At 46.6% G+C, this 14,757-nt stretch overlaps 1 protein-coding gene and 1 pseudogene across 2 annotated transcripts in view; one reads left to right on the top strand and one right to left on the bottom strand.

The window, feature by feature from the left end:
- Positions 1-14,757, top strand: part of aux (cyclin-G-associated kinase) — a 64,797-nt gene that overhangs the window by 38,125 nt on the left and 11,915 nt on the right. Inside the window, exons 16-21 of one of the 2 annotated variants that reach the window (XM_065451633.1) lie at positions 1,038-1,140; positions 1,841-1,920; positions 2,375-2,559; positions 4,199-4,320; positions 9,339-9,593; positions 10,620-10,862. In XM_065451633.1, the coding sequence (XP_065307705.1) occupies positions 1,038-1,140; positions 1,841-1,920; positions 2,375-2,559; positions 4,199-4,320; positions 9,339-9,593; positions 10,620-10,862 (988 nt within the window). Of the gene's footprint in view, positions 1-1,037; positions 1,141-1,840; positions 1,921-2,374; positions 2,560-4,198; positions 4,321-9,338; positions 9,594-10,616; positions 10,863-14,757 lie in introns of both variants that reach the window. The other variant, XM_065451632.1, reaches the window with a different exon arrangement.
- On the bottom strand, positions 12,811-14,653 carry LOC135917973 (tigger transposable element-derived protein 4-like; annotated as a pseudogene).

Below are 14,757 nucleotides of genomic sequence, written 5' to 3'. Positions count from 1 at the left end.
CTTCGATATTCAATTCAATATCTACTATTTTAAGTTTGCTCACCCCTAATCTTTAGACTAACAGCATGAATGTAAGTCCCAATACGTCTAAATGTGTCCAACTAACTAGTTCAAACCTGCACCTTGCATAACTCAAAACCAGCGAGGGCCAACACCATCTTCGCTGGGAATCACACAGGCTGCATTTTTAGTGGAAAATGGGGCACATTTTGTTTGGTTACATAAGGGCAGTGGATGCTTAGTATCATCGCACTCGTTACTATCTTCAGCTTGTCTTGTAATGTTGTGCATTTGGCTGTGGGCTGTATGTTGGGCAGACCTGCTTTAAACCTTAGGAAATGTACTGGCGAGCATCAGCTTCAACAATTTACTATACTACTTCCTCCTACGAAGTAGCTTCAGTTTCAGAAAGGGGATGCCTCGTGATACTTTGGCTTGCCGTGTTTTGCGATTGCTACAGCTGCCACGCACAAGTGCAGCCAGAAGACATGCACGCAGCGGTCTTTTATTTTATTTTATTAATAAAGTCGGCGAACCTAGCTTTATTGCTACATGGCAGCGAATTTTCCTTCTCTGTGTCATGACGTCATGGTAATGTCGATGGTGCTAGGACTGGTATCTCGAGTCGAACTTTAGTATCAAAATGAAACGTTACAAAAGTATTTGCTAACATTCGTACTTGCCAAGTGTTGTCCTTTTATGAGCAAGGAGTGTGTAGCAGAGATTCTACAACTCGGAAAAGTGTGTGCCAGTACTCTTTTAATGTGCATTAGCCTGTGTCAGCTACACCTCTGCTTTCCCAGTGCCACTAGTGGAGTTGTTGGTACCATTAAATTTTTTTCCCTCTCTCTCTCTTCTTTCATCTTTCTTTCCTGCACTTGGGATTTCTCCGGCTACATTCGTAAATTATTATTGCTACTGCTGCTACTACTATTAGAGTGAAGCTGCTCGATTAGCGTTCTTGCGAATTGACTCTTCACTTTTGTGGCTAATTTCATTCTTTTTCTTTCCTCCTACTCCACCCGAACACTTCGAAGTCATCACAACTATGCAGAGAAACAGCTGGCGATTCCACTGAATGTCGCAGCTGCAGGAGACGTGACAATCGCAGTCTACCATGCTCGGTCATCGTTTGGGAAGGTCAGTATAGTGAACGCACAGAACTGCATCGAAGTGTATTTATTCTGTGAGCAGAGTTAGCGAGCGCGCATGGCTTTGCATTCTTATTCTCTTGAAGCTTTCCTTCAAGCGTGAGCTACGTACAGCTCATTCTCACCAAATACCTGTGAAATACAGAAATGCTCTCATAAGGCAACAGCTGAAGCGGACTTTGCTGCATCTGAAAGTAGGAACCTGTTTTTCCCCCCAATTGCTGTTGTTGCTAAGAATTCATCTTACGTAACCCATTGTGGAGCTTCAAGCGTGAGCTACCTACAGCTCATGCTCATTTAATACCTGTGAAATACAGAAATGCTCTCAAAAAGATGCCGGGCTCAAATCTTATTGATTTCAAAATAAAGTTTACGCTCTCTCATAAGGCAACAGCTGAAGTTCACTTTGCTGTATTTGAAAGTAGCAACCTGTTTTTTCCCCCCAATAGCTGTTGTTGCTAAGACTTCATCTTACATTACCCATCTTACGTAACCCAATCATTGTGGAGCCTCAGCTAGCTTCAGAAGGCCACTTTATCTTATTTCATTGCTATGTCACATCGTGTACTTTCCAAAACGTTGAAGCTTGCAAAAGTGCACATTTTTCCAGCTAATAAGGTTATTAGATATTCTAGAAACAAGCAACTGCTTTGTTGCAGTAGCCATCTCTGAAGCCTTGCGTCTTGCAGGTGTCGCCAGTCAAGATTTGCCAGGTCCAGCTATACTCTGGATTTGTGGCTCCCGGCACAACACAGCTGACATTTTGCAGGTACGCACAGGTGCTCAATGTGCTGGTTTGGTCGAACAGTTCTAGCTCTTTTGTGGTGGCCTCTCTAACATTTACTGATCCAATCTTGCATCAGTATAGCTTACCTTTTTTTTAATGTTAATTTTCTCAAGCTTTGCTTGTTCCGTAGCTGTTGTCCGTGTCCTTATTAAACATGCATGTGCTGTGTTGGGCTTAAAGCGCCAGCAGTCTTCGTTAATTCAAATTTTACCTGATTCGACATCTCAAAGACGCATATGACATGCATTGGGCTTCAGACAAGAAGTTTCACTGCCATTGCAAACACTAAGCACTTCGACATGCTCTTGCAAGTAAAATAAGTGAGGGCAAGTACAAAACTGGTCACCTGCTTCCTTACCTCAAGCTCACCTTCCAGATTTCAGCTTTGCTCGCTGGCCAGGTTTGCAGAGGCCACTTGTGCTTGCACATGATGCAGGCATGAACTTGATGGCATCGAGGAGCTGGACCGGTACCCGGAGGGCTTCCAGCTGTCTCTTGAGGTCCGGGTGGGTGACACTCCTAGCCCACGGCTCACCAACGGTCCGTGGGCTGACCTCGAGCACCTGGAGACGAATGCTGCCATCCTGTTCAGCACTGACGAGGAGCTTGAGGCTTGCATTGGTGAGCATAGTCGTTGGTCCCTGGCAGGATAATTCCGTAGCCGGCGACTATCCAAGCGTGTAGTGGTCAAAGAGAATGTGTATATGTAGTACCAGCCCATTACATGTATATGTATATGGCGCAGGCAAACTACTTTCAATGTCACCATTCCTCACGAGCTGTGTTTTGCAGCACAGAGCCACTGAGGGCGGTGGCAGTGCGATATGGGTACTGTGACCTGATTTCTCAAGTTGTCACCCGAGTGTAGCCAGGTATAGCTGAATGTGGTGCCGACCTTAAAAGCTGGTGGCATGCAGCGCCAAAGTTCTACACAACAAGATGATAGGGGAGGAAAGGTGAGAAGGGCACTTCATGTTTTAAGAAAAACGACAGCTGAGGACTAAGGAAAGCAGAGGAGCGAAGGTAGAAAGAATGGGTCAATGCAATGCGTACCCAGCTTTCGAGGGTACAGGGAAATATGGTCATGATGTGGCCTGCAGCCCCTGCACCAGGCTGACCAACATGTGCATGTTTCAATTTGTGATACGACGTGACCAGTAGTACGGTTCTTTTTGGATGCGTACAGGAGTCTTGTTCAACACACCACATAGCCATGATGTTTTGTCAGCACAACTTCGTGTTGGCAGTGTTTGAACCGCACCGATGGCACCGGCTGTTGGAATCTCAGTGCTGACACCCGTTGTTGCAACCGGACCGTTGGCGCCCGTTGTTGCAAATGGGTCGCAAGCCCCAAGGGTAGCGTTGGCCTGGCGGCCTGGGGCACACTGGAAGCATCCGAAGGTCCCAGCAAAGCATGAGGCGACTGCTAACAGAACAACTTGTTTATTCTAGCATCGCAAAGAGCGGGCGGTCAGGTCGACCGAAGTAGAGAGACGGGAGAGCACGTTACTCAACAGAAGAAATCGGAGCCTCTCTCCAGGCGTCCGGGGGCAGCTGCTCTTATACTCTTGGCGTCGCGGGCAAGAAGGAAGGTCATGGGACGACACCACGTGACAGCGGCGACGGACGGACTGAGAGACACGTTGGGACAAGGAGGTGACGCATCAGCCGGGCCGGCGCCGGTCAGACCTCCTCGCTTCACACTGGGGGGAGCTCCTCTCCCCGGCTGCCGCGCTTTGACAAGCGTGGGCACACACACACACACGTACACACAAAGACACGTGGCACTGAACGTGCCGGGACGCGCTCGGCGGGGATGCGTCGCGGCCGCTCCGAACGGGCCAAAATGTCCGCCGCTTTGAACGAAGCCCCGGCGTCCGTTGAATCCGCGCTGGCTACAGCGCGCGTCATAGGCGAAACGTAACAGCAGGCTGGCAAGAGGATGTAACAGATTTATTGTTCATTGAAAGTACTCAGGCACCATACTGTTATTATAGAGTCAGCCGCTATCTAATAAAGCAAAATAAAAGCATTTACATACATACACAACACACACACACACATACATACACATGCTTGCATGCATATATATATATATATATATATATATATATATATATATATATTTGTTTATTTATAGCTGCAAAATTTTTCTTTCAATACTATCTGAGACAGGGAGCCCTATGTGGCGATTTTTCTGGTGCACTGCTCTGTGGTTTAAAACCCAGCAACATGGTAATTAGAGTAATTGTTGTCACAGGCCATTTCTCAAGGAATGCCCCTGCAAGGCCACCTCCACCTGCGACACCCAGTTTGCCAAGTAGGGACACTTCTCCGCAGCACTCGGAGAGTGACGTTCCAAGTGCGACCACGTCTGCGGAGGCAAGTTTTTGTCCGTGTACCGTTTTTCTTGCTTTTATTAATACTGTATATTATGGTTTATTAGTCATAGATGCATTGAAAAATTGTTAGTATCCACCCTCCTGGCCAGTGGCCAGTGCACATGCGTGAAATGTGTTAATCTGACGAAATTTATTAACCCTTTGAGGGTCGAATTGTTTTGAAAAAAACTTTCCCAGGTGGTCAAATTATTTTATTGCGGATCTTGAATCTAGAAGATGTATAAAGTAGAGAATAAATAGTAAAAAAAAATTAGGAACAGTATTTTGGTGTTGGCATCCCTCAGAACTGCAAAATGTTCAATAGTAGTTCAGAGTGGTACTCCTTGAAACGCGGGTCTCCGCACAGCGCCTTATCGCAGTCTGCACACCTAAAATGCGTGTATTTTCTTCTCTCGAAGCGACGAGTTGTGTTGGCGCACACATGACATCTTCTCTGCGTGCGGCTGCCTTGGGCAAAGGTCTGAGGCACCCTCTCGCATAAGCGCGTTGCCGCAGAGAGCGGGAATACGTCGCGAGCGGCGGTTATAAACAAGCTAAGAGCAGCGTCAATCAAGATAGAAATCAACTTCCACCACCTCTGCGATAGCGTGCCGACAAGGAGAAAAATCACGTTTCGTGCGCATTCGTGGCGATCACGTGGAGGAACCGAAACCGCAAAAGCGCGTTGCCGCAGAGAGCGGGAATACGTCGCGAGCGGCGGTTATAAGCAAGCTAAGAGCAGTGTCAATCAAGATAGAAATTAACTTCCACCACCTCTGCAAGAGAGTGCCGACAAAGAGAAAGATGACGTTTCGCGCAGCTCCGTTGCGATCGCGCGGCGAAACCGAAACCGCAAAAGGAGTGTTGCCGCAGTCTGCGCGATGCGCTGAAGCTAGAAATCAGTTCTGTTTATCTCCCCAAGAAGACAGCGCAAATTTCAAGCGCTTCTTGTCAGCCCTAAGAGGTGGCAGCACCTCCCAGTGAGCACGAATCGTCATAATGGGGCGAAATTTCAAACGGAGGGTCGATACCGTACCCATACGGCAAAGACCTTGCGGGACAGAAAACCGCCGCCGTACATGTACGGCGAAAACCTTCAAAAGGTTAAGGCATGTTCACACTAACAAGTCGATCAAAGTCAACACAGAGAATTGGTGATTGAGCACTGTTAACCTTTTACCCGAAAGCCTTGTTTTGATTAGGAAACATTTGACGTCTAACCCTTTTAACTGAAAGCATTGTTTGAATTAGCAAACGGCCTCTGTTAGCTCTTTTAGATAAAAGTGCTGTTTGGATTTGTAAGTGGCTTCAATTAGTCCTTTTAAATGTAAGCCTTGTTTGAATAAGCAAACAGCATCTGCGTTCATTGAAAAACATATTTGGCTGACTAACAGGAGTTCTTAGCTGTTCACGTGTTTCTGAGGGTTATTAGTATGTATTCCCTTCTAAACCTTACAAAGGCAACAAATTCTGCCCAAATTCAATGGTTCCCTCATCCTTTCAAGTATAACTTAAATTAATGGCCTCCTTTCGCACCATAATCGGAAGGTAATCATAGGAAGCCAACATAACCTGCCGCAGAGGCGCAGTGGCTGCTCAACCCTCCATTGTGGATTCGATTCCCAAGTGAACTGTGATGGAAGGGGATGCAAAAAACACTTGTGTTACAAGCATAGGGCACACGTTACAGAACCCCACGTGGTCAGAAAGACCTAATCTAGAGCCCTCCACAACGGCATCTCCCATAGCTGCTGAATGGCTTGCCTATGTTAAACCTCATAATTCAGAAGTTAGCACAACAAATCGTCTTTGTTTCTATCCTTTCTTTCCTATGGCATCAAGTCAGCCGTTACTTGTTCTGCTAAGCCATGAATACCAATAATCACTTATTCTGTGAAGAATGAGCTGAATGGGATTATTTGTGAGTGGTACTATGGAGCTCCCGTAGGCCAGCTTTCATTTCAAAAGCATTGCTAGGTTGTCGGGCAATATGTACGTCCAGTGTTGTTGAATGCCGAGAGAGTGTTTCTCGGTCGGGTCTTGCCTTGCAAAAGTATGGTTGTCGTTGTGAGATTTCTGTAGCTTTTCATACCTTTATGGTAGTCTTAGCAGTGTTTTTGTCAGGAGAGTTGGTACACGTTTGAAAGATATAAATGAGCACAAAGTTACCAGGGACAAGGAGGAACGGAGGACAGATGCTCACTTATGCATGATGTTTATTGGAGCCATGATGTCGATAAGTACATAATCCAGGGTTGTTAGACACGCACACAGTGAAGGAAAACAAGATGCAATCAGTGAAGCCTTCTGAGCATTTCATATTTAAGTAAGCACAAAATAACATGGACGAAAAGGTGTTGAAAACCTTGGGGAATGTATATGCAGTGAACGCTTGATAATACTAACTTCAGGTAACCACAGCAAATATAACATCGTTATATTGAAAGCCCCAAAATTAACTATATTAATTGCATTTCGATGACATAAAATTCCTACCTTTGCAAAGGTACACCCTTAAACTCGTTTCTCACAAAGATCTTGTTTCTCACATCGCAACTACTGTAAGCAGTCAGCACAGGATTTCAGAAAAGCTTAATGTGGTGTTCGTAGTAGTGAGGTCTCAGTGTATTGACAGGCTGAAAGGTAAGTTATAAGTATGCACACCTGTCCTGTGTCCTTCCTTGCCCCTGTCAAGTTTTTTCTCGTTTATATGTTTCAGTAGACCTCTTATCGGGGGGGCATGTTGAGTTACTTCTCTCAGCTGTGTCACATGTCTTCTGGATTTAACGCATTTTATAAGTTTCTTGTGCCTTTCCTCAGTTGCTTACTACAATGGACCTGGTCTCTCTCTCATTTGCATCTCGGCGCATGTGCATTCTTCCCATTTTGTGAAATATAGTGGCCACATGTTGTTTCGAAGATTATGATTTGATCTAAATTGGAGAATACTAAGTTCTCAAACAAAACCTTGTTCACAGGGCTCATAACACCTACAACTCAGTCGCTCTATGAGAAAACTTGGTGTTTTCTTCATCTCTTCTACCTCAGCACTTTTTCTTCGATGTACAGTAAAAGCTCGTTAATTCGAACCGCAAGAGGAAGCCGCTTCAGTTCGAATTAACGAAAGTTGGAACTAACGAAAGTGAAGGAGAGCAACAGTACACTGCGATTTGGAAGCAGTAGGGCATGTCAGAAATTTGTGGTGTGAGAAAAAAAAATGGCTGTGGCTTAGGTAAGGTTAAGCCCAGGATGCGAAGCATACTAGCCTTTATTTTAGTTGTTGAACCACTGTTTAGCCTGGTGAACTGCTGTTGCTTGGCTATATTTGGTTCGGCTAGACGAAGAAACAACTCATGCATTACTTCTTCGCCTTCAAGAGTGGAACGCGACAGCGTTCCCGTCGACCCGCCAAGGGGTGTAAGACAATGGGCTACAGGGCAGCGACTACGCGCCCGCATTGGACGCGGTGAGCGTCGAGCAAAGCAGCGTTCGGCGCGGCAACGAAATGTGCGCCTGAGCAAGAGACGCACGCCTTAGAAACAGCGCGTTTCTAAGGCAACACCGCATTCACTAGAGGCGCTTTTGTACCGCTTTGAAGCGTTGTACTCGTGGCTCAGTGGTAGCGTCTCCGTCCCACACTCCGGAGACCCTGGTTCGATTCCCACCCAGCCCGTCTTGCAAGAGTTGAGCCAAAGCCACTTCTCCTCTGTCGTGACGTCACGGTGTCACGTGATTTCATGGTCACCGCCGCGCCTGAGGAGCTGGGTTGAGCCCTCGTAATATGCTTCGCATAAAAGATGGCGTGTGCCGTGGGCACACGCCATCTTGAAGTCGAAGCTCTGGGTCCGACTGTGCCACACTACCGATGTCCACCGAAACGAACGTTAGCCGAGGCTTAACACCATCACAATGAATCGCGATGGCCGATACCTCCTAAGCTGAAAACAGAGGTGCACAGCTGATGAAGACTGCCGAGACAAAGACGCTGAACATGTGAAGGTGGCGAAGGCCCTGATTCGTTGGTTCTTGATTGCAAGCGCAGCTGCGACGTACTTGATTCGCTGTGTTACGATGGCGCTTGCCATGCCATCTCCGCACAACATTAGCAGCTGTACAAGATTTGCAAAGCCTCCGAGGTTCGCAACGGGCATGAAGTCTCGGAGGTTACGTAGAACGGAGAGGCGGCAGCTGCCGCTGCCTTCTGGCTGACCCCGCGTCGGTTAGATTTTTTTCCGATTTTGCCTTCTCTCGCCGTTCTCTCTGTTTCGGAGGCAATACAGCCTTGTGTGTAGGCAGTAGGCGCGTTTCTCTGGCCGTGTGCCAGGCGAGCGTAGTTCGAATTATCCGTGAGGGAACCTTCTCGCGTTCGAATTAACGGACTTTTTTATACATACACTTCTGTGGAGCTTGGCCGGACCAAATCGTACAGTTCGAATTATCCATAAATTCGAATTATTGAAGTTCGAATTAACGAGCTTTCACTGTACAATATGGCCCACTCTTAAAGAGATCACCAAGTTAGCATTTGGCTGCCAATTACAGCTGAACTATAGCACAAATGCATGCAGACTGTTTTTTTAGTGAATTGATGTCAACTTGATGCATCCTATCAGCCATGTTTTTCCCCCCTCTCAATAAAGTAGAAGCATTTCAGAGTTAGATTGGCTTATTACCAGCTACGCGTTCACTTTAGGAGGGACTTGTACCCTACAGTTCTTTAACACTCATCTTGTGCAAATTACTTGTGGAAACATATGTAGTGTGCACTTGAGAAAAGGCTACAAAGCTATGCCTACATTTTGCCCACAATGTCAGCAATTTGTGCACCTATCCAATATCTACCGTAATGTCCTAGCCCATTCAGGAGGCATGTTGTAGTCATTAACATGACCTTTCCCGATGGGCCACAAAATTGGCGACAGGTGTGAGATGCGCTTTAGGCTATTGTGCAAGGGAGCCACGAGAAATTCAGATCCAAGAAAAACAATGAGGTGTATCATTTCTCGCGGCCTTCACCAGACGCTGCTGGGGCCGATGCGCAAGCTTTCAGCGGCGGCAGATGGGGGAAGTGGCGCAGCTGTCGACAGCAACGCGGTGCCTCCGCCGCGGCCCAAGGCCAAAGAGGTGGACCTGCTCAACCTAGCAAGCTTCTCCATCGACGATGGCAGCAGTGGCGAGAGGCAAGCGCCCTCGGACCGGACGGTGGACGACCTTCTAGGCACATCCTTGTCCAACCAGCCGACATCGAACTTTGACCTTCTCATCAATCACAGGGTAAGTGCAGGCCTACGTGGATGAAAGATAATCCGCGCGGATTGCCATTGAAGTCGCAGCCGTCCATGAAATGTGGATTATGAAGAGTGGCGTAGATTGAAGTATAATTTGCTACGAACTTGCGGTCTTGTCACTTTTTGGCCATACCTTTTTGGCCATATGTAGTTGTGTTCACCTCGACATTAAATTCACTGCCACTTGGTACATCCTTGCATTCATTATTTGCATGTTACATTTCTTTTCTTATAGGCCATGTTTTATTGTAGGAGTCTTCCATGTATCATTATATGACAATCAGTGCTTTTTTTTTATTCACTAGCGCTTTTTCGTTCAGTCTTTTCATTCGTATTCTATCCAGTGATTTCTTTCTCTATAGTGCGCAAATATCTCTCGAAGTGTAATTATATTGTTTATTGTTGAATTGCAAATTGCTCTTGACACTTTGTGAACCTTTTTTAATTATGCGTTCTTCAAGCATAATGCACTAATGCTAATAGCATAATGCTACTAATTGTATAATTGTGTATCTCAGTGATAAGTTGTATCAATTCTGCCCCGCCCTCATGTATTACCCTCATCTGAGGGCCTTTGGGATATTGTTGAATAAACAAATAAATGTATCCAATAATGCATTATGTTTGTGTTCGTTATATACTAAGACTTGACTACGTTACCATTTGTGCTTTTCATGATGTTCGCTCAATGCAGTTTAGCTTTCGGCATTGTGTAAGTTGCAAGTACATCATATTTAGAATATAATGTTCTGTGTAGGGCATAAATTTGGCACTTGTGATTTGACTGACTGCCTTGTCCCTCTGATGGGCACTTGTGCTTAAGCGGACTGGCTATTGAAATTGATGTATATGTAAGATTAAAATTTATCGTCATCATTAATATTATTATTCAGTACTCCGCACGCTGTGCTTTGTGTGCACGGCACGTTGCCACTTGTCACCATCTGCAATGCGGTGTGTTATAAAATGAACTTGGCAGTCATGGGTTGGTCTTGTTTCGTCTGCATAGCAGTCTGCACAGCCCCCACTGATCGGCGACCTCTCGTCACCCGGTGCGCCAGCCTTCGACCCGTTTGCCACCGGTTCCGCTGGGTCAGCGCCGTCAACGGTGCCCGCTGTCAACCTGATGGATGCCAAGTCTCCGACAGCCACCAAAGGCGGGGCCGACCTCTTTGACCCGTTTGGAACGGCCACCCCGGCTTCTGCTGCTCCCGGCTGGGTCAACACCAGCGTCAGCGCGGGGAACACACCACAGGTGAGGGGCGCACTACTGGCATAGAGTTTCTTACAAATGTAACTGGGTGCAACTCAGGCGCTGGTTGTCTAAGCTGGTTGTGTCACTTCTGGGAGTGTTCCTATTCGTAGAAATATTTCAACAAAAAAGAAAAAATTCTGGAAATTGCCAAACTCTACGTAGATCTTAAATTACCAAAACACAACAAGGCTCGTCAATACCGGATCATATAATGTCAAGGAAAAGAAAATCTCCATCCATGTGTGTTTTAGACAAAGCTCGAGGTAAAGTTCCGGTTGACCCACTAGTGCTATCCAGTCGCTGTGATTTCGCAGTATACCAGCTCTAAGCTCCTAAATCGGAACGGGATGTTTAGCAAGGCTTAGTTTGACGTCCTTTGCTGTTGTCCGGCAAAACATATGGGTCTGCCATCTCTTACTTTGGTAATCCTCTGCGCACAGAGTTTCCCACCAGGCTGAACACTCCGAGAAACTCGTGTCTGCGTTCATTTGGGTGAATGAATCGCACTCGTCGTCAGTGCATATCAGCTATTTCATAGACTGCCATAAGATGTAACACAGTTGAACTTCCAAGTCAGAGCACGTACAGCAAGAAACGGTTTAGATGTAGAGGCATTCATTCACTCCAGAGGCCCATCTCAGGTTTTCATAACAGGCTCACAAACTTTACCTTGGTATAGCAAACAGTGTGTGGAACTACCGTATTTGCTTCACTCTTGTGTGCCCTCTGTTGCAGTGCACGCCCGATTTTTGTGGATAAAGTTGAAAAATGGAGTGCCCTTGGTTGCTTGCTCATGAGTATTTCTCAATGAGGCTGAAAGAAAGGGCGATTTGTTTTCGCTTGCACAAAGAAAATTTACTGCCTCAGATCTACACTGAACTCAACAGTTCAGAGCAAGTCATCTTCAGTGCCGACTGTGGCTATTTCATATTTTCCATTTCCTAAATTCCTTGCAAACTGCGACAGCCTGGCAAATGTACAGGATGTTCTTTTTTTAGTTGCACGAAATTTGAAAAGATTGCCTGCGGCAGGTAGCACACAACATTTCTTTTAAAAAAGTAACTGAAACGTCGATGCATTTGGTTGAACATTTAGAAAATTAATATCTCCAAACTGGCACAGTCCTGAGAATTCATTCCAAGTGGATACGCCTTGCGAACTCAGTGTGGTGGCGTGGGGCAGAGGTAGGATACCAGGTTTCTGATCTTAAGGTCGTAAGTTACAATCCTCATCCATTCCACTACATTTTTCAGCCTTGGAGTGGCACCTAACAGCGGCAACAAAAAGAAAAAAAAAATTCTGAGAGCCAGTGGGGCTGTGCTAGTCCTTGTGCAACCAAATTTGGACGGCCCACCAACGATCAAAGAAACTCCCTCACCAGAACAGGAATTGGCCTCCCTGGTGCAGTATTCGGCCACTACCTCCCTCATGAATCTTGCAGTTAACCCTACATAGAATAGGCATAAAACTACCACAGCTTCCACAACTCCGGCGACCTGTGTGTAGGATTTGAGTTCAGAAATCTGTAATGGCAATGACAATAGCTTGTCATCGTTGTACAGTGCAGTCCTCTTATAATGATATCTAGAAATACGTAAAAATATGATCATTATAACCGATGATTGCTATATCTCGAGTGTATGTGACAGCAAATTCTTGAATTCTTATGCTTGTGTTGGATTTTCACACATGTTCTGTTACATAGTTCTGCGCATGGTATGAACCACTCCTGTAAATTGTCTCCTGATACCCACTCCTGCCTTAGGCCTTAACTATAGGCCGGCAGTACTTAAATAAATAAACATCTGGACTGCTGTTAAAAAAAAAAAAAGCTGCCGAACGTACCTTTGTAGCTCCGAAGCCGAATTCACCACTTGCTCTAAAGAATAGATGTTGTAGAAAGTAGGCTGTGAAAAAGGAAACATTATTTCTAGTGCCAAGGATCCTGTCAAGCGGTAGGCGTGCTGAAATAATCTGAAATCTGCACTTGCTTTTGCGGTAGTTTCAGCTTCACAACCGCAGTATGCATAGCTTCCAGCTGCTGCGCGAACACTGCCGGCAATCCTTTGGAATGCATAAAATCAATTAAGGAGTCGATCGACGACAATGCACTTTGCGTGGACATTGAGGTCGGGGTCAAAGAGCCACTGTCAATCTCTTTGTCACTGTCGCTGCTTCCACCACCACTGTCGCACAGCATTGCAGTCTGTCGTGACAGCACACCTTTCCCAACGCCTCGTTGGTGTTCTCATCGCACAACGAGGCAGCACTGTCTGCAGTCAAGAACTCCTACAACGAGGCGCCACCTGTGTCACCAGTAGCGACGTGCTCCCAGAGTTCGGTTAAGCCGGCGGCATCCGCAGTGTTGGTCTCACTATAAGTGTGTGTGCGGGGAGGGGGTAGGTTTGTCCTGGCGCACTAAGCCTGCCTTTTTGAAGCAGTTTTGTATGGTGGACTGCTTCACCTCATACCACGCACCATAGATGAAACGCACAGCTTTCAAAAGGCTGATTTTCAGGTCGGGGGCCCGTGCGTGGCCCGACGTGCCAGAATCTGTGCGGTCAATGACTAAGATTAGCCACTCCAGCATGCGCCGCCGATATAAAGCCCTAAAGCTGGCTATCCCGCCGGTGTCTAACGTCTGCAGGCCTGCCGTCGTGTTGAGAGGCAAAAACATCAGTTTGACTGATGTCAGCTTCGGGTTAACGCTGTGTGCACTACAGTTGTCCAGTAGCAGCACTACTCTTCTTCCTTGACTTTCAATTATGCTGTCAAATTCGAGCAGCCACTCCTCGAACGAGTCGTAGGTCATCCACGCCTTCTTATTGCTGTGATAGCGGACAAGAATGTGCTGATTCTTGAAGCATGCTGGCTTCTCGGATCGCCCGATAAAAGGCTTGAGACGACGGCTCCTGTCCATGGTAATGCTCAGCAACACAGTCACCCTAAGTTTAGAGGGCTTCTGCCGGGGCATGTATCTCCTTTAAAAGCGTGCGTCTTCGACGGCAACATCTGAAAAAAAAAAAAAAAGCTGTTTCGTCACAGTTGTAAATATCCTTGTCCACGTAACACTCCAGAACGCCGGGCAGCTTTATCTATAGCCACTGCTGCTTTGCCTGCGTATCTAAGGACACCGCTTCCCCTAATAATATTTGGGGTTTTACGTGCCAAAACCACTTTCTGATTATGAGGAACGCCGTAGTGGAGGACTCCGGAAATTTTGACCACCTGGAGTTCTTTAACGTGCACCTAAATCTAAGCACACGGGTGTTTTCGCATTTCGCCCCCATCGAAATGCGGCCGCCATGGCCGGGATTCGATCCCGCGACCTCGTGCTCAGCAGCCCAACACCATAGCCACTGAGCAACCATGGCGGGTGAAGCCGCTTCCCCTACCATGTTTTTATTAACAATGCCATGCGGCTGAATCCAGCCTCCTCCAGGCTCGAAATTTGGCCGTCCCAGAAGAAAAGTGAAGCTTTTCGCTTTGGTGGCAAGTATTGGCCCACTAATAAGCACATTATGTGCGCGGGTTGTGATAAACCATTGGTAAAGCGACTCTTCCACATCAGCATACGAAGGGTCCCTAACCCTTTTCCGCTGATTGGCATGCCCACTAGTACTTCCTGCCTTCACAATCGCGGTGCTCCCGGTTTTCAGAATTGTAAACATTGTCGACTGAGCGAGCTCATATTTCTTCACGAGGGCGCTCACCGTGAAGCCGCATCAAAAAATCTGCAAAATTTGCATCTTCGTGTCAAGCAACACAGCTTTGCGCTTCTACGGCGCCATTTTCGAACTATCTCCGTTGCCTCGATGGCTTCAGCTGTATAGCTACTATTGTGCTCACTGCGAGAGTGACTGAGTTAGGGGACGGGGGCCAGCACACCGCTTTG

This window comes from Dermacentor albipictus, chromosome 9 (genome assembly GCF_038994185.2).
Source record: "Dermacentor albipictus isolate Rhodes 1998 colony chromosome 9, USDA_Dalb.pri_finalv2, whole genome shotgun sequence".
In the NCBI taxonomy this organism is placed as follows: Eukaryota; Metazoa; Arthropoda; class Arachnida; order Ixodida; family Ixodidae; genus Dermacentor; species Dermacentor albipictus.
The sequence above is the reverse complement of the archived record's forward strand: the minus strand, read 5'-3'. Positions and strand labels throughout refer to the sequence as shown.